At 36.6% G+C, this 19,947-nt stretch overlaps 1 protein-coding gene across 2 annotated transcripts in view; it reads right to left on the reverse strand.

Annotated features, from left to right (window-relative positions):
- The window catches only part of LOC114339275 (poly(A) polymerase type 3), a 131,848-nt gene that overhangs the window by 62,959 nt on the left and 48,942 nt on the right, over positions 1-19,947 (reverse strand). For both annotated transcript variants that reach the window (XM_050661711.1, XM_050661709.1), the window contains exon 5: positions 8,701-8,998. In XM_050661711.1, the coding sequence (XP_050517668.1) occupies positions 8,701-8,998 (298 nt within the window). The remainder of the gene's footprint in view (positions 1-8,700; positions 8,999-19,947) is intronic.

Genomic DNA, 19,947 nt, shown 5'->3' on the forward strand with positions numbered 1-19,947 from the left:
TTTGTTTTGTAAATATCACATTTCTTCTTTTTCTTTTGTGATTTCAACATTTAAAAACAGTGGCGCCCTTTTCCTTTGAAGAATTGTTCTATTGTCCGTTTCTTTTTTGTTTCATATCTATTCTTTCTTGTTTCTCGCCTCTATGAACGACCCCGCCCAAAATCTACTAGGCCTGAGCAACGAAACTTAGAGTAAAAAATCGGCGAATATTCTCGATATGGAGAATTTTCTGAAAATGAACCATATGGCGCGCTTAGGGATACTACTGTTAAAGATGAAATAGGGCATTAAAAATCGTGAAATTATCTACAAAATTATGAGACGAAACAACAGTGTTCTTTATATGTAAAAAATACAAACACAACAGAGAACACAAAATTGATTTGATAAAAAATGAAATTTTCTTCTTAACAGCAAATAATGTATGTGGTGATCTAATCTGAAAAAGATGAGGCCTCAGATTCAGAATATATTTCTATTATTAGCTCATCCTGGTCATCTACATTCTGCATGTCAATGTATTGATGATGAGTTGTGGAATGTTTTTTCTCTTGCGGATCTTTCAGTGCGTCACAGTTTTTCGATTTCTTTCTAACGCATTAAATTGGATGTGACAGAAAAAAACGCACGTCGGTGATTACATTTCGTCGGTGACATTTATAACATTTATTCTAGTTGTCAAAAGATGGCGCTATAATAAAAAAAAATATTTACGAATTATATAATATATCTACGACTATAATCTGTACAATTTATAAGACTACACAAATCAAAGAAAATACCATTTTATAAATGCAATAAACACAATTGATTTGTTTTTATGAAAAATTGCAAATAAAATGTGACAACTGTCAGATTTAACTAAAATGTCATGTCACTAAAATGTATATTATCATGGACTTACATTTTTTTCTATCATTTGTGACGCACTGAAAAATGCTCATGAAAAGAAGCATATTTTGTTTTTCACGAGTCGCCAGCTCAGTCATGGATTGGTCTACGGTTAACAATTTTAAATTGTGAGTAATAAAAGTTACCTTACCAGCCCGTTAAGCAGTAAGCCTGTTTCTTTTAGAGGAGTGGATAAAAAAACCATAAGTACTGAAACTTCTTTCAGTCGCTGCACTGGATGAAGGCATGCTTAATATAGCAACTGCTATTTTAGTTAATTTTGTTCCGAACAATGTACAGGGTTATTCATTATATTTTGACCCCCCTGCAAACTGCTTCATTTACAGAATTAGAAAAAAATGTTAAATACAAAAGTTATTCGATTTTTAAACATATATATCATACTAGTGACGTCATCCATCTGAGCGCGATGACGTATTGACTATTTTTTTAAATGAGATAGAGGTCGTGTGCTAGTTCATTTGAAAGGTTAATCAATTCTCTATTTAGTAATATAAACATTAAGATAATTATTTATACAGGGTGTCCAAAAAAATTTTTTTAAATTAAATTAATTTACACAAAAAGAAGAATGTATGTAATTTATTTAATTTAAAATACATTCTACTGCTGTCAGAAAACAGAAATAAATGTTTATTGAACAAGTAAACATTACTTTTCACTTAAATTCAATGTTCAAGCTGCCACCCATCTGCCTCTTAGCAGTTTGAACATTGAATTTAAGCAAAAAGCAATGTTAATTTGTGCAATAAACTTTTATTTCTGTTTTGTAACAGCAGTAGAAGATATTTTGAAATAAATAAATTACATACATTCTTCTTTTTGTGTCAATTAATTTAATTCAAAAAAATTTTTTTGGGCACCCTGTATAAGTAATTATCTTAATGTTTATATTACTGAATAGAGAATTCAATAACCTTTCGAATGAGGTATCACACGACCCCTATTCTCATTTAAAAAACTAGTCGATTACGTCATCACGGCCAGATGGATGACGTCACTAGTATGATATATATGTCAACAAATCATAATTTAAAAATCGAATAACATTTGTATTTTATATTTTTTTCTAATTCTGTAAATAAAGCAGTTTACAGGGGGGTCAAAATATAGTGAATAACCCTGTACCTTTCTGCCATATAAGTGGGTCTAGTTTTTCAATAATTGATTTTATAACGTATGGTTTTGCAAAAATCCCTCCTTAAACCGATAAAGTGACAAATGTGCCATTATTTCAGCCGAGTCATCACCATATTTTAAAGTTGCTAAATTATCTATAAACTCAGTTCACTCAACTTATCTGCTTAAATGAACACCATTCTAAATATTTGCACGTTAATATAGCACCAAAACAATAAATACTGACACTGTAAACACCCTAGCTAGTGGTCCATGGCGTTCCCCAGCCCCGGCTACTTCGATTTTCGGGGATTTTATCTAACATTGCGTGATTCCCCGGCCGACCAAAGCGAAAAAGCATTTCATGAGCGGGGCGGCAAGTAATTAGATGTTTGGGCTTCAAGAATAATAATGTTTTGGGATGCAAAAATATCATATTTTTTAAATTATAATAATTTGACCCATATCTATCTAGTTTTTATTTTTATTTCGGTTTTTGTATATGTTACAGTTCAAGTTGATTATCCAGTTGGAGTTGACTTTTCCTAGTTCGAGTCGACTCAAACGGCTGGTTTTAGTAAAAGTTGATTATAAATATAAAATGAAGATTTTTATTCAACATTTACATACTAGTAAAAGTAGACTAAAACTAGTTAAAGTATACTCTTCCCAATGCCATTTAGTAAAAGTTGATTCACACACACAACAGATTCTAGAAATTATATGTTACTGTATATTATGTTCAAATCGTGATATTTATAGTCCAGGCTGTATCGTCGCCCCCGTTAGGTAAATTATTCCAGTTTGATTTTTTTGCACAATCTTACTCAAAAAGAGGTCCTTATAACGAATCCACAGGGTGTCAGGTGCTACCGTAATCGAAAAATTGTTTAAACAATTTTTTTAAACAAATTCACAAAAAAATTCACTTCGGACATTTTTTTTATCATTAATTTGGGTCATTCGGAGCAAAAGAGGTCTTTTGTGATTTTTCTGTAAAATTTATTGTTCTCGAGTTATACGCGATTTAAAATTTGAAAAATGCGAAAATGACCATTTTCAAGGCTTAATAAATCAGTTAAAAATTATTATTATGAAAGTCAAAAAGTCACCAAATCAAATTTTAACGACCCCCCTACAAGGTACTGAAGAAATATCTGTCATTATTGTATTACTAAGCTGATATTTTTAATTATTAACAATGAGCGCTAGGAGCGTATTGAGGCGGCTGTCAATGTGAGTGCGACTGAGATGCACCATTGGACGGTCGGAATGGAGGATCTTACTCGCACTCACATTGACGGCCGCCTCAATACGCTTTTAGCGCTCATTGTTGATAATTAAAAATAACAGCTTAAATAGTAATAACATAATGACAAAAATTTCTTCAGGATCTTGTACCGGGGGGGGGAGGGGGCTTTAAACTTTGATTAGGTGACTTTCTGACTTTCATAATAATAGTTTTTAATCGAGTTATTAAGCCTTAAAAATGATCATTTCGCATTTTTCAAAATTTAAATCGCGTATAACTCGAAAACTATCAATTTTAGAGAAAAATCACAAGAGACCTTTTTCGCTCCGAATGACCGAAACAATCTAAAAAAATTTGTCCGGAGTGAAATACTTAGTTATTTATAAAACAGTTCGTGAAGTATGCTTTTTGCGCACGAACGCGATGTTTAGAGCACGAGCGGGCCGAGTGCTATACATCGCCTAAGTGCTCAAAAAGTACTTCAACAGTTTCATACCAATATTTTATCTACCAAAAAACAGATAAAAAACTGCAACTCTTCGTCACTGGAATACATTCCTATTTTACAATTTTTTAGAACTTTGACATTTAAAAATTCAAACTTCTGTCAAACCACAAAACTGTCAAAACTTTTTTTGTAATTGAAGACATAAGTGGATAAAGGTCATATGTCACATTTTTTAAGAAAATTGTTTTATGGGGTTTTTGTTCTTCTAATATGTTGTTTTACCTTGTAAAATTTTAAAATAACCTATTTTTAGCTAAATAAAAATAACAGGAAGGTATTAAAGCAATATGTCCCACTAGATTTTCGAATTCTAGTGGATAAAGGTACTATGTCCAAGATCGCATTTGGACATAATACCTTTATCCATGTGAAATGTGTAAATATGGAGAATTTTTTATACTACTTTGAAGATCTGCTGACGAACCTCTATGTAAAAAGCAAACAAACACGTCAAATCAAAAGGTTAATTTTCGTGTTACGTAAAATGGATAAGAGTGGACGAATTTGGCTTGTATCTCTATAAGACATAGAAAAGGTATTTATACCTTAATGACTAGTCAGCAAGTAGATTTAAGAAAAAAAAAGGACAGCACATCTGACCACAACTGAATATAGACCAAGAAGACTGGAAAATAAAACTGGTAGTTTGAGTTTGGAAAAACTGGGAAATTTAAGAGACCGAATAAAATTTGTTCCCGAAGAGTATAGATATGGTTTTATGAAAACGCGATAGAGCAAAATAAAAAAAAATCCCAAAAAGAAAAGAAGAACCTACTAAAAATATGTTTTTATTAATTTTACAGTTTGTATTGCAATTTTTTTTGACGATAAATGCCCATTTTTGAAACTTAACTCTTTTATCCACTTAACCCTAAAAAATTTTAATTATTTTTACTATGTGGATAAAGGTAAATTATAAATTTAAAATATTAGGCTTAAAGTAACTTTTTTTAAATTCAATTTAAAGTGCGAAAAAAGTACCTTCAAATACCTGTTTAAAAAAGTGTATCAATGCAAATTTATAAAATAAATAGCTAACTTGGAACAAAAGACACTAAAATGCTCATTACTCAAAAACATTATTTTGTGACATATGACCTTTATCCACTTATGTTTTCAATTTATTGCTCACTTGTCATCACCATGACAAGGCGAAAATTAGGGATATTTGATTATATGAAAGTGTGCTAAAAACAGTGCGAAAAAGTAAATCCCATTTAAAATACATTATTACTTCAGGCACACTTTAAACCCTTCATGTACTATAATGTACATGTACTTCATGGCTATCTATATTTACAATGTTCACACAATAAAAACTTATACATAATATGAGGCAGAGTAGATAAGAATTATTTTTGTGAATTTGATTAACAAAAATTGGTTAAACAATTTTTCGACCGCGGTACCGCCTGACACTGTGTATTTGTTATAAGGATGTATTTTTGTTTGAGTAAGTTTTTGCAAAAAAATCTAATCAGAATAATTTACCTAACGGGGGCGACGTTACAGCCTGGACTAATAAGTAGTTGAAACGGTTAAAACCAAGAGACGCACACTCATCAAAAATGCACGTGAGATTATACTCGTATAAATTGTATAATCTACTTTTACTAACAAGAGTTAGGAAGAGTCAACTTCAACTAGTAAAAGTTGATGTAATTTTTCAAATCAACTTTTATTGCTCGTTTCAGTTGGAATTGACTCGAACTAGGAAAAGTCAACTCTAACTGAGAATCAACTTGAACTGTAACATATATAAAAAATGCTCGCCGAGAATTTTCACACTTCACTAGGTGTTTAATCTCAAATATTGAGAATTCGTGTTTCCGTAATTAAACAATATATTTATCGCCCTGTATGTGCATATATAGTGTATTAACGAACTATTATGCAGACAATTTGTTTGGTTCTTGCAAGTCGTAAATAAAAATTTGGTTATGGCATGTTAATTCTGATGATAATTTAAAACATCGTTTGTTCTTTATTATCGAGTAATAATAAATTTTTGCGTTTAAGAATTGACCCAAAAACCTTTTCTATTGGGACCGTGCAAGTTTTTCAAAGCGACACCTGGTTTCTACGCTCAGCAACATTTTTCGCATACTCCAAAAAAACAATAAGAAGAAAAAATAAGATTCAGGTTATGTTATTAAAAGGTAAACAATTGTATGTAGTAAATAAAATTAGTTATTAAAATGCAGTACTGCAAGCAAAATACAATTAATTAAATTTACTACCTTTATATAATAATTGCATATTTATCATATCAATATTGTGGAGCATTATATAATTTTTCTTCTTTAATGACAGTAGGTATGAAATATACGTCAATTTGGCAATTTCAATTGACAATATGAATTATTTAAGAAAGTTGCAATATTTCTCCGCTATTCGCGCACGATCGTTTCTCGTATCCCCTCCAAGTACTTGCACACCGCGAATAAAACAACGTTACAGAATAAAGGACAGAAAATTACCAATAAATTTGTGTGAAAGGAAACGTTATCCACGTACATTGCTTTCCCGGGCCTAGCAAAGAGAATAACCCACAAACCATACATACAGTTGGGTCCATGAATCTTTACCCGTGCGTCATCATTTAAAGAATACGAAATAAGTCGGAAATTGAAATTTACTAAACGCAACAGCAAGTCACTTACTGTCACTTGCTGTTGCGTTTAGTAAATTTCAATTTCCGACTTTTAATCGACTTATTTCATATGCTTTAAATGATGACGTACGGGTAAAGATTCAGGGACTCAACTGTACTTTAGATCTTTCAAGTAAATGATCAAGGTCAAGACAGCAAATTAGTTCCCCTTTCCAATCCAGAGATGTCGCCTTCAGTCTATTTTCTTATCACATTTAACAATTGACAGTTGACAATTAAATTAATGGCTTATTGTATTTACTTTTTACTTTGCAATTTGTGGTTTAATTATTATAGTGGTGTTACGTTTTTAATCAGATTTAATCACAATTTTAATCAATTTTATTAACCTCCTCTCCGTTTTTATGAGTAGGATTTTTAGTTTAAACTAAACGTTGGATCGTCCGGTGCTGTGTTTCTCGACATTTAAAAAACATTATAATGGATCCTGAAATAGTTTATTCCAATAGACGAGTGTGTCATCAACATTTCGGGCTTATATATTTTTCGGAAGTTTGTAAAAGTATTTATCTAAACAATCATTCTTTCAAAAATTTTCATTCAACTAAATATTAAACATGATTCGATTATAAAACCAGTGCTTTCACATGACACATTTTGAAAACAAATTGGAATATTTTTTAAGTTTTCAGTAAAACTATGATTTTTGTTTATATTGGTATTTCAGCCCCGATTACCTACTACCATAACTTTAGACGGAACTTTTAGTATTTTTTATGTAGATGGAACTTTTAAGGTAATTTTAAGTTATAGTATAATTATTGAATAAAACATTTAATTGTTTAATATCCTAAGAAATTTCCTCAAAAATCCCGCAAAACTTATAGTTTGAAATTCGCGGTGTGCAAGTACTTGGAAGGGGGAACGAGAAACGACCCTGCGCGAGTCGCGGAGAAATATTACAACTATCTTAAATAATTCATATTGTCAATTGAAATTGTCAAATTGACGTATATTTCATACCTTCTGTCAATGAAGCAGAAAAATTATATATTGCTCCACAATATTGATATGATATGCAATTATTATATAAAGGTAAATTTAATTAATTTTATTTTGCTTGCAGTACTGCATTTTAATAACTAATTTTATTTACTACATACAATTGTTGACGTTTTCATACCATAACCTGAATCTTATTTTTTCTTCTTATTATTTTTTGGACTATGGCCTTGACAATTATCCAGTAACCAGGACTAATATAATTGGCCAATATAATTAAAAGTGCGAATTTTAGTATAGAGCGTAGAAATAGGGGTCGCTTTGCCGAACTTGCACGGTCCCAATACCCACGTAACTATAATTTGTCAATTTAGTTACCTTTCCAATCAAGAGATGGCGTTAATTCGATCCAAAAGATTAACATGGCCGTGGGCCGTCTAGAGTCTACAGTATGTATGGTTTGTGGAATAAACGCTGTATATTTGGGGTCAGACTTTCATTACATCCGTCCCGTTACTACAATGATTCGAGGCTCATCTTGCTGATCCTTTTCACCAGTTATGGTGTTTAATCTCAAATATTCAATTTTCATATGGGATATTAAACAATAGGTTTGTTCTAGCATCAGTTTCAAACGGTTTGAAACGATCAGCGAATAGTCGACCAGCGCGAGTAGAGGGGATAGCACTGGTGACTGTATTATGTTCTCTCACTGACCAACTGTTGCTGACGGTTTCTGACTAGTTTGACTGTTTGCTAGAACAAACCTATTATTTATATCATCCTGTATATCATATTAAAGCAATTTGTTATTATATTAAACCATATGTGGCCTGCTAATTTAGTTAACTATTGCGAATGATAAACAATAATTTGGACAATTGCACATAAAAGTTGATGAGGTAATATAAACTCTTTGTTCTCTAATATTGGGTAATAAGATATTTGTAAAATAATACGCGTGGGCCTGACCCAGAAAAATACTGCCACAAGAAAACCATACATTAATATTCATTCCTTCGAATAACTTCGCAGAGACAAAATGTAGTCTCATCACGATTATCAGTTTATCATTCATCCATGTAAGACAGTAAGAGCACGTAGATTAGTAATTTGTCTAGCTCCCGGGTTTTAAGTGTCGTTCGTAAATAAAGTTCTTTCATTTTTAATTTGGTGTTTCACTATCGGCAATAGAAGTTTGAGCTGGCCCGATTTTATTCATATGGTACACTGTAATGGTCCACCAATAAATTTATGAAGAGAATAAAAAGTATAACAGTTAGCTGAACTTACCTACTAGTAACCTCGCCTTACTCTCCACAAGTCCACACCATTCCAAATGATCATCGGAATTATCTGCCATAACCAGAAGTAAAATGAAATGTTTATATTTAGTGAAAAATGGCGGTTGTTCGAACAGCTTATCCCATCCGTACTTGCCTACTATTATGTCGTCGGTAATAAGCAGACCTTGTTTGAATTCTTCAACCATAATCGTTCTGGTCGATTGTGAAACGTTGAATGTGGAATTCTGTTGTGGATAAGCTGGCGTAATGATTGGCATGAGATGGTATCTATCTTGAACATTTACCTGTAAAACAAATTGAAGATTGAATATGTATTTTCGGTCTTAAAGAAGCCATATTCTTCGTATGCAAGATATACCAATACAGATGTTTGAGATGATTTGAATGAATCAAAAATTCGTGAGTTGGTGATTAAAAATTATTGCCGCAATAAAACAATCCGTGAAGTAGAAGATAAACTTAATAATTAATTATTTATATGGGAAATAAGCCACAATTAAAATGAAAAAAATAATTTTATTAACGTTTCGACGCCCAAATCGGGTGCCGTTGTCAAAATACAAAATATTACTAAAATAAACAAAAGTGTTGTTGCTAAGCAAAAAAATTCTTCTAATAATTTATTTAATCTCACTCATTTATATTGGCAATTCAGACATATATTATACATTTTAGAGTAGAAGACTTTAAAATGATATTGCCAATATTTATGAGTTGCGTTCCTGGGACGACTTACTGAAAGATAGTTCATTCGATTACATGAAATTAACCCCAACTCAAGAATATCCGTCACAAAAAATTATAGCATGTGATATGTCTTTAAAAAGACAACCAAATGCAACGACAGTAAAATTCTCGAGTTAGAGATTTCATAGTAAATCACAAGGGAAAACCAGGAAAAACCCTGTGATACTATCCCGACATCGTAAGTATTTGGTCTTACATTAATTTACTCTCAAAAAATAAATAAAAATAAAAAATAAAAATAAAATAAACGTTAATAAAATTATTTTTTTCATTTTAATTGTGGCTTATTTCCCATATAAATAATTAATCATAAAAATGCCACAAGGAAATAGCTTCAGAATAACATAAACTTAATATTCCTAAAACTACAGTGAGGAATATAACTATTGCTAGCATATGGGAAAATGGGAAGTATCTTAGATTGTTTGGGAAAGTATGAAGTATTTGATTAAATATTTTGCTTTATTATTCTTAATATTTAACATATAATCCTGTTTAATTATGTAATACTTAAGATTCCTTTCTAACATAATATCATCTTATTTTATAATTAATATGTCATGTCATATCTTAAAAGTCAAATACATTTTAGCTTTTTTTTAATAGTAACTTTTACAATAGTTTTAAATCCCTCTATTTACTACAATGAAAAATTAAAATAGCTATGATGATTGCCAACCTCCGTAGCGGAGATGGCACCTGAAGAAGAAGATTTACTACAATACCACAATATGGCAGTCATAATTGTTCATGTTCAAAGAACTCTTTAACCATAGACGCGAATACATCTCTTCAAGCGCGATCGACGTGTGCCCCACCACGACGTTGGCGCCAATCCGGTACCAGTTGACAAATGACCTTCGAACTGAATTTCCACACTAATTAGCAGAATTCAATAAACGAGGTGTTTTATTTGTACAGTAGATAACTTAAACTGCCAAATTGTATATACAGTGATCAGCACGCTAATAACCGGCAAATAGTTTTTTTTGAAAAATGGCTTTGGCAGAGCCAATTAGCCAGTTTTGTTTGTGATTGGTTGCAGATTCATAGTCATAAATGTTTTATTTCATAACATAAGTACATACTACAATATTATTTTTATAGATACATAGGTATACTGAATTCGCTCTATCGAGATTCACTTTGACACTGACGTTAGTAATTTCTTTTTTGGGAAGTTCAGTTGTCAGAAGTGATTGGAAATTACTACACAACCAACGCACCTGCTCATAGCCAATATTATTATTAGTAAACAGACATAAAAATAACATAAACCTTACGCCAATCAATAATTATTTATTTACACCATTATAATGTATAAGAAAATTATTTATTGTACAAAATAAAAATATTTTGTAGAAATAAACTCCACAAAATTTTATGAGATTAGTAGACACTCCCACTATTTTTAATAATTCTTCTTTTTTTAATGAAAGATTAAGTTGATTTTAGCAGTTAATAGTGTGAGGTAAGAATTTTTGTGTTGTATGTTTCCTATTCCAAATGTGTCAAAGTGAATCTCGGTAGAGCGAATTCAGTATACATTGTGTTTTTTCAACGAAAATATTTCGTTTATAAATTCGCAAAAGTGTGTGTGTTATTGCGTTGCCGCTCCTGCAATACTCAGATCAGATTTATCAATGGATTCTTATGTAGTGTTTTATTCTGAATCCAAATCTAAAAACGGCATTTCGATATTTTTAACCGTCTTCGAGATAATCGACTTCAAAGTCTAAAATGTGACGTCACAATAGTTTTATTTTCTGCCGAGACATTACACGTCCAGCTGAAATCGTTGCTATTAAGTAGGCTAGTTTTTTAATCTCAATTTTTTAAGCAAAGCATAGGTTATTTACATTTGAGTTTGACACTTCGTGAATGTCAAACTAAATTTTAAATTAAGTATTAATAAAACATCAATGACATTTGATAGTGAATTTCATTATTATATAAAATAAATAAGATGTTCAAAAATACAATTTGAGTATATTTTAAAAGCAATAATTATTTATTAACAGCTTTAAGGGCCAATTTCTCATATCGAGTTCAACTCCAGTTTAACCTGAACTTCTAGTAAACGTCAGTTTAAAGTCAAAATCGTCTTTCTCAATTCACGTTCAATCGATGGCAGTTTAAACTTGAACGGTGGAATTCGGCCGTTAAAAAGATTTCAGAACTCAGTTCAGATGATTTCATGGACTACGCATGCGTTGTATTAACATGAAACGCTGTCATAAATATATCCTATTTTATTATATTAAGCCTAACGATAAACGATAACATTATTTTTGTTTTTATATTATTTATTTATAATTATTAAAATGACTATTTGACTATAAATACTTAAATTTAACTTTATTCAAAAACAGCATAAAAAGGTTGCTCAAAATGGCGATAGTTTTTTACCTTTTGCCATCTATTGGCATTTCTCGAAAGCTGTAGAACGAGCACTGACATGAACGTGCAATGAGAAATGCATTACAAACAAAACCTAAGATCACCGGTGAACCTGGTTCAACTTTTTTTTTTTCGTCTTTAAAGAGGGGGGGTCTGGAATCTTCAAAAGACACCTCAGTCCAGAACGCCGCCTGACTGACCTTAGTGCAGGATTCATTCTTCGTAGTACCAGCGAAAGTTCCCGAGGTGCTTTAAAACGCTCTCTCGTCGCCGAGGCTACGACGAATGCCTACCTGCTAAACCAGACCCTCCTCTGTCATCCAGCGCTCCGAAAACGGAATGGCCGCTGCAAGGTCGACATCGCTTCCGAAGCACTTTACCTTCATTTATCCACAGACTGTGAGCAAGGAGGCCCTTCATTTTCCCCGTTCCTCCTTTTTTTTGGTCCCAAGATTGGTTTTTTTTTTTAGCTTCTTTCCCACAGTCTGTCTCATACAATATATCTCACTTATTCGCCTCTCGTCAAAACTTATTCCCTCTGCCTTCTACTCGCCATATATTTCACCCCTATCGTTGGTACAGCTGTTTTTCCTCCTCTTCTTTCTTCTTGATCACTACACGGATATAGTTGTGTATGCTAGTCCAACCAGTTTTATTTTCAATCATTCTCTCAATCATTTCTCGCACTGTCAAAAAATTCACACCTGTCTCTCTTTCCATTCTATTTCTTTCTACTATCCATCTGTTGCACTCTAGCATGGTATGTGTAACAGTGTCCGGGTGTCTGCAGTATAGACATTCGTCAGTGTCAGCCTTTCCAAACCTAGAGAGGTAGGCTCTAAAACACCCGTGTCCTGTGAGCACCTGCGTCAGGAAATAGTCCAGTCGCCTGTGACCACAGTCCATCCAATCCTTTAAGTTAGGAAGCAGCATCTTTGTCCACTGTGCCACATGCTCCATGTTGTTCCATTCTTGCTGCCATCTTTCAATTGACCTTTCTCTTTCCTGTCTTCTCTCGGCCACAGTAAGCTCAAGGTCTCTTCTCTCATACAGTTCTTTTCTTTCTACTACCAACACATGCAGCGGAACACATCCAGTGATGGCCCACAAGGCTGCGGCAGACACAGTCCTGTAGGCGCATGCCACTCGCAGCAGACTTGTTCTGTCCACTCGTGTAATGAGCCCCCTGTAGGCCCGTATCCCTACCGCCTCACTCCAGACTGGGGCTGCATAGAGGACGATCGACTGAACAACACCGTGCAAGGCCCTCCTCCTTTCGGATTTGGGTCCTCCAATGTTGGGCATCACCCTCCCCAACGCAGCCGCACTGTTTGCAGCCTTCCGGGTCACCACCTGCACGTGCTCCCCCCATTTTCCATTCTGGTGCATCGTCACTCCTAGGTACTTTACGTGTTTCTTGGGTGTTAGACACGCTCTTGCACATTGTAGCTCCACACTTTGCCTGTTCCTTTTCCCCTTCAGAATGATGGACTCGGTCTTCTCTGCCGCGAGTTTCAGTCCATGCTGTCATCCATTTCTTCACGACGCCGCCTGCTTTCCGTACCCGGTATTTAAGATCTGGCTCGTCCCGCGCCACTACCAGCACAGCGAGATCGTCTGCAAACGCGAAGGGAGACGAACCCTCTCCATATTCACAGTTCAGAATCCCGTCATATGCTAGATTCCATAGCGTCGGGCCCAAGACAGATCCCTGGGGAACACCTGCCGTCACATCCACGATCGTGCCTTTCTCCACCATAATTCTTCTTTCAGACAGATATTCCGCTACCACGTTCATCAGGTATCCAGGACACTCTCTCTTCTCCATTGCCTTCATTACCTCGTTCCACTGCAGCGTATTGAATGCATTCCTAACATCGAACAACAATAGGGCCGCCCAACGGTGTTCATCCCCTCTATTGCGCAATGCGTCGAATACACTCACGATTGCATCAATCGTGCTTCTCCCTTTACAGAAACCAAACTGCCTCGGGGACAAGCCTCCCGACCTCTCAATCATGCCATCGATACGTCCCCGCAGCATTCTTTCATACAGCTTACCGACGCACGGAAGAAGGCAGATGGGTCGATACTTTTCCCCAGCTTTGGGAAGCAGTACCAACTTCGATGTCCTCCAAGGCTCAGGAAAGGTCTGTGCTTCCAGCAGTGCATTCATATGCTCCAGAAGCCACGCGGGCTCCGCCCGTCCTAGACACCTCACCGCTTCAGATGATATCTGATCCAAACCGGGGGACCTGCGCGTCTTAAGTGCGCCCAATGCCTCGACAAGTTCATCCATGGTAAAGGGTACAGCCCGCTCAGCTTCCCCGTCTCTCCGTACACCATGCCACCTGCCCGCGGGAAAGAGCTCTCGTGTTACCTCGAGCTTCTTATCCATAGGCATTTCATACGAGGGGTACGCATGGAACTTTTTCATGGCGATCCTGTATCCTTGACCCCAGACGTCCTCATACAGTTTTTCACACAGTTCTCTCCAGTGCCTTCTCTTTTCTGCACGAATTTTCCTGTAGAGTTCCCTCTTCCGTAGGCGGTACTCCTCCTCGATCTCCTCGATGACATCAGGATCGACTCCTGCTCTGCCCCTTGCTCTCGTTAGCCTTCTTCTCATGACTATACATTCATTTCTTTGTGTCTCGATGTCCGCGTTCCACCAGTAGGGCATCTTGTTTATATCTCGGCGACCCCTCCTGCTTCCCTCCATCGCTTCTTTAATTACCCTCTCCAGGTTTTCGACTGTCGGTGATTGACCCTGCATCATGCTAACTCTCCATTTGATCAGCTCCTCGTATACTTTCCAGTCATTTCCATCGCCGCATCCGCCTCCCGACGTACCAGACGCGCGGACTGCGTTAGTAGTTCCCGCCCCGACTATCGAGAATTCGATGTACTGATGCTCCGTTCCGGTGTAGTCTGGTAAAACCTTCCAGCCTCTTGCTTTCGCCGCTATTCCTTGTGTCGCCATAGTCACGTCGATGTACGTACCTGTACCTCTCCTAACAAACGTAGGCGCCAGACCTGTGTTCAGTACTACTAGATCCAGAGTACCCACCCAGTCGGTCAGTATCCTGCCGCGAGTGTCGGTGATAGGAGATCCCCACTCCGCTGCTTTTGCATTAAAGTCTCCCAGCACTACGCATTCTCCTCCTGTGTTCCCCACTTCCTGCATGATCTCGTCCATCTTCCTCTCATACTCACCCACTGTTATGTTCGGAGAAACATAACAGCAGACCAGCTGCATCTTCTCCATCCGGACGATCACGTATCCTTCCTTCGGTTTAATTTCATACACTCGCAGCTTTCTATTGTAGATTCGTACAGCGGCCCTTCCAGTCGTATCCACAAACCATCCTCTTTTCTTAGCCGCTGTTGGGTTTGGCTCCGCCGTCACCAGCACGTCGATATTCTTTTCTACGGCGGCAGCCTCGGCGAGATCATGTGCTAATCTCGCCGTTCCCACGTTCGTTTGTAGTACTCTCAGCTCTCGGATCTTATTTCCTGTGTTCGCCATTTCTTAGACTCGGACTTCTTTCACGCTCTCTTTCATACTGTTTCCACTCGCGCGCTCTTCCTGGGACTAGTCCTTAGTGGTCCCTACTTTCAACCAGTCGGTTGAACTTTGGACATCTTCTTGAATTCGCCACATGCCCGGTCACATCGCAGTTGAGACATCTGATTGTTTCTGTCTTGCATTCCGACGCTATGTGACCCTCTTTGCCGCATCGGAAGCAACATCCTCTTCTGTTCTGCCCTTTACAGTTCCATTGCTTGTGTCCAAAGGCTAGGCATCTCAAGCATCTTGGTATTTCTGTCCTTGCTTCTATGACCCGACAGGAGGTATACTCTACCCTAATTCTTCTCATTCTTAGGATCTTTTCGGCCGCGTCTTCGTCGACATCCATCACTGCACTCATCATCCCTCTTTCTCCACCCCGTGTCTCGGTCCAGGTTTTTACTATGTCACATGCCCGCTCTTTACCTGCTGCTTCCTCTGTGGCCTTTTGGATCACATCCTCCGTTGTGTTGGGTGGGATTTCTTGCATCAAGATTCTTCTCTTTACGACGCCCCCTTTTGCCACTGCTCTCGACACACATGTGCTACCAGAGAGGAGTTTCTTCACTTCCTCCGCCATTTCCCTTCCTCCTCCCAGTTCCAGTGATATTCCTTGATTTCTGGTCTGTCTGATCCTTTTTATGTCGATGGATTTTCTTCCTGTGAGGTTACTTTTCACTTCTGTCATAAGGTCCGCAAATGATTTTTCCTTGTTTTTGCTGATAAGTACTACTCCACATTGTTCTCTGGGCTTGGTGTTAATGTTTGCCCACCCTCTTCTGGATTTTTTGCCTAGGAGCGTGATCGTCACACCCCTTCCTCTTGCTGCCCACTCCAGGATTCTCCTCGATGTCTCAACTCCTAGTGATGTTGGCGTGTGGATTCCCACTCTTTCTCTTCCTAGCTCCTCCATCTTCTGTACCAGTTTCCTGCAAGTCTTGAGGAACTTCACCGACTCGAGTTCTTCCTTCTTGTTTGGGAGAAGTTTGAATCCATATTTCTCCTTGTCAATCCACGCTCCATCTACATGGGCAGACATCGTGACTCTCACAGTTCCCAGGCCTCCATCCTCATCTACCTCCGCTGGAACACCTGGTAGGTCAGGAAACATACCTTTCACCGTTTCCATGGCTTTTTTGTCCTCGTCGTTGTTGGTAACAAATACTGCCACGTCTGCTGCTATATCAGAGATGTCCCCCTCTTTCACTTTAGTTCTTTGGAAGACTTCCTCCGGCCAGTCCTCATTTAAGAACTCTGTTATTTCCTCGTACTCGCATATTGCCATTTTTTCCGTGATGGCGTCCACCCTCCTTTTAATGGCTTCTGGGTTCTCTAGGTCCACTTGAACACCCATTGTCGCCATTTTCTTGACTTTCAAGGGCTCCATGTTCGTCTGCACACCTCTGGATGTCGTGCAAACAGACTTCCTTGGAACCTCTTCTTTCTTCTTGCTTTCCTCCAGTTCCTCGGTATAATCGAACAACCGGTTTCTCAGGTTGTCGACCTCCTGCTTTATGGCAACCCTTGTATTTGGCACCTCAACCATGTATTTTTTCAAGGGCCGCTACACTATCCTGGAGGCGTTCCAACTTTGTTCTTGCATTACAGTTGGGTGTTTGCTCCTCTTCCTCCGATTCATCATCGGAACTGCTGTCAGAGCTGCTCGATTCCCCTTCTTCCCTTGCGTTTTCTTTCCTTTGACTCTTCGCTTTATTTTTTTCGTCCTTCTGTCTGTTCTCTTCTCCCTCTTTTTCTCTTCCTATTCTCTTTCTTTCTTCTTCTCTCTTGGTTTGCAGTTCCTCTCTTACTTCCCTTGTTTCCCTCTTACCTTCTCTTTCTTTTCCCTTGCTTCTGTTTGCGCTGGTTCTAGATCCGGGGTCTTCCTTTTCTTCCACTTCTCTTCTCCATCTTTTCTCCCCTTGATTCTCGTCCCTTTCTTTTTCCCCGCCTCTTCTGTTTTCGTTTTCGCCCCCGCTGCTCTCTCTTCCGCCTTTTTTGTTTTTTTTTTGTCCCATCTTCCTTCCCACGAGTTGGGTCGTGTTGATATGTCCAGTGGGGCAGTGCGCCCTTGCCCCGCCAAGGCTGTTTTCCCCTCGGGTCGCCATCTCCCTTAGGCATCGCTTGTAGCCCACTACGTTACCCCTGGGCCATGCACCCCTTCGGCACGATGGTGTTACACCTTGAGGTTGGGGTGGCGGTATACTAGGATGGTGCATAGCCGCAATCCCTATGCATATCCGTTTGTTTTCAGTGGTTTCCTCCACTGGTTTTTAAATTCGTGGAGGTTTTCTCCTCGGGTATAGGTTTGGGTATCAGGACGTGTTTGATGGTAGGGGTGGGTGTCATATGATAGTTGGGGGGTAATAACTATCACACAGGGACAGGTTAGGAGCTGGGTTGAAGGACAGCGGTCAGCTGCTCCAATTTGTCGCCTTTTACGATGAGCAGGAGAAGCTGTGGAGGTATTCTACTTGAGAGGCCCGCCTCCACACGGGGAGAACCTGGTTCAACTGAACCATAGATTACCGCAGGTATGAGAAATCGACCCTAAAAAGGTTTATACGGGTATACGGCCTCCCCTTTATGATAAATGGACTGTTCCATTTGCTATGAAATTAAAATATAGTCGGTTCGCTAAAATCGACACAACTGGCTAGTAATTTTAGTAAATAATTTTTTTGTTTTTGCGAATTTTGCCAAAATTGACAAAATGACTAATTATTTAGTAATTATTAACTAATTAGTAATTATTTTTTTGCCAAATTGGCAAAATGATTGACTAAAATCACTAACCAGTTGTGTCTGAGTTTAGCGAACCGACAGTATATGAAATAATATTGTTTGGTATAAAAAATTATGGTCTGATATGTGCAATTACATCCTTCTAATGGAAAAAAATATTTGAAGATTTTTCTCAAATTATGGATACCAACATTTTCATTTATAACTCTTTTATTTTTAATTTGACGAAGAAAAGTTATTCTTTATAAAAACCTCTTCATGTTCTAAGATTTATGGTGCAACCATCATATGTAAAATTTTATTAATTTTATACGAGGTATATAAAAAATATGAATTTCGATCAAAAGTAAACTACCTTTATAGTTCATAACATTTAAATTAGAATGATATAATTGCACATTAAAACATAATTATTAATTCCAAACTACTTTTCATAATAGCAATTTTCCATATTATGAATTAAAATACGTAAATAAACAAAGTATTCGTTATGATAATGCTCGCATTTTCAGCTTGTTTTATTATATATTTTAATTTGTTTTAAACACTTTTTTTTACTGTTTTTTTTTTTGGTATTTTTTTTTCTTTTTTGTTTATATTTTTTTCTTTTTAATTTTTTCAAACCACATTAACAAATTATGCCTAGTTAGTACATATTACGTTTACAACTTCTATTTACATAATTTAACATGTTTATAAATGAGATGAAGAATTTCCATATAATTTGTAAATATTAAAGTACATATTAAGGTTTATTGGGAAACAACATTTTAAATTTCTTAATTCCTTATAAAGGTCGTTTATGTTATTTATGTGTAAATGACATTATAATATGACATGTGTTAGATCTCCGATTTTGCCATAAGTACTGTAACGGGTGCGAAGATCATTAACGTTTTCGAAACCCTAGTATTATTCTTGTTCCACCCTATATGCAAAATCCGTTTCAAGAATCGTACCGTGTATCGCGTGGAATTGGATCTTCTGTGATTCTTTCCGTTCTCACGATGTTAAATATTGTCAACAGGTGGAATACTTTCTTTGGTTTGTTAGTTTGTTTTCCGGTAGATGGCCCTAGTTCATCCGTGACATTTCTTTCTTTGCAATTCGGGAAGGCCCTAAGCTATGGTAAATGGTTAAAGCGGAGAGAAGAGGATATGGGTTTACTGATGAGGGGAAAAAGATCTCCGAAACCGGTATAGACTCTTCCTGCACTCTCCGCTTTAACCAGAGTATTATGCAGCTGCTGCATTTTCGTTTTGCAAAGAAATTGAGAATGTTTATACATTGTTAAATATTGTGTATTTTGTCGATAGTACATTCTCAGGGGGTTTTAGCGTGGATATCATATCTATTTTCATCTAAGGAACCTTGTTATGTTTATATTATCTTATACCGTCAAAAGAATTGGAGTCGTAAATTCTTCTATAAGTGTTTCTGGCGACCAAAATATGATGTATTTGAGTTGGTTTGTTTACATAGTGCATATCATAGTAGCGATAAGGTTTTTCAAGTAGTTTTGAGTCGACAATCGTTGATAGAGCTGACTTGACATTTTTGATGAGAACCGAAAAACTTGTTTACGGATAATGAGTATTTTCTTATTGGTTAAGAAGATTTACAACTTCTAGTGGGATGTTTTTAGGAACATACCCTGGCTTTTTATTGGATAAACTATCTGATGATTGCTAGAATGGGAGGTAAATTATGTTTTTGAGAGAAGCAACGTTGTCTAAAATTGAGACGAAAAAAGAAGGTACGTAGGAGCCGTCA

Source organism: Diabrotica virgifera, chromosome 9, assembly GCF_917563875.1.
Source record: "Diabrotica virgifera virgifera chromosome 9, PGI_DIABVI_V3a".
Lineage (NCBI taxonomy): Eukaryota > Metazoa > Arthropoda > Insecta > Coleoptera > Chrysomelidae > Diabrotica > Diabrotica virgifera.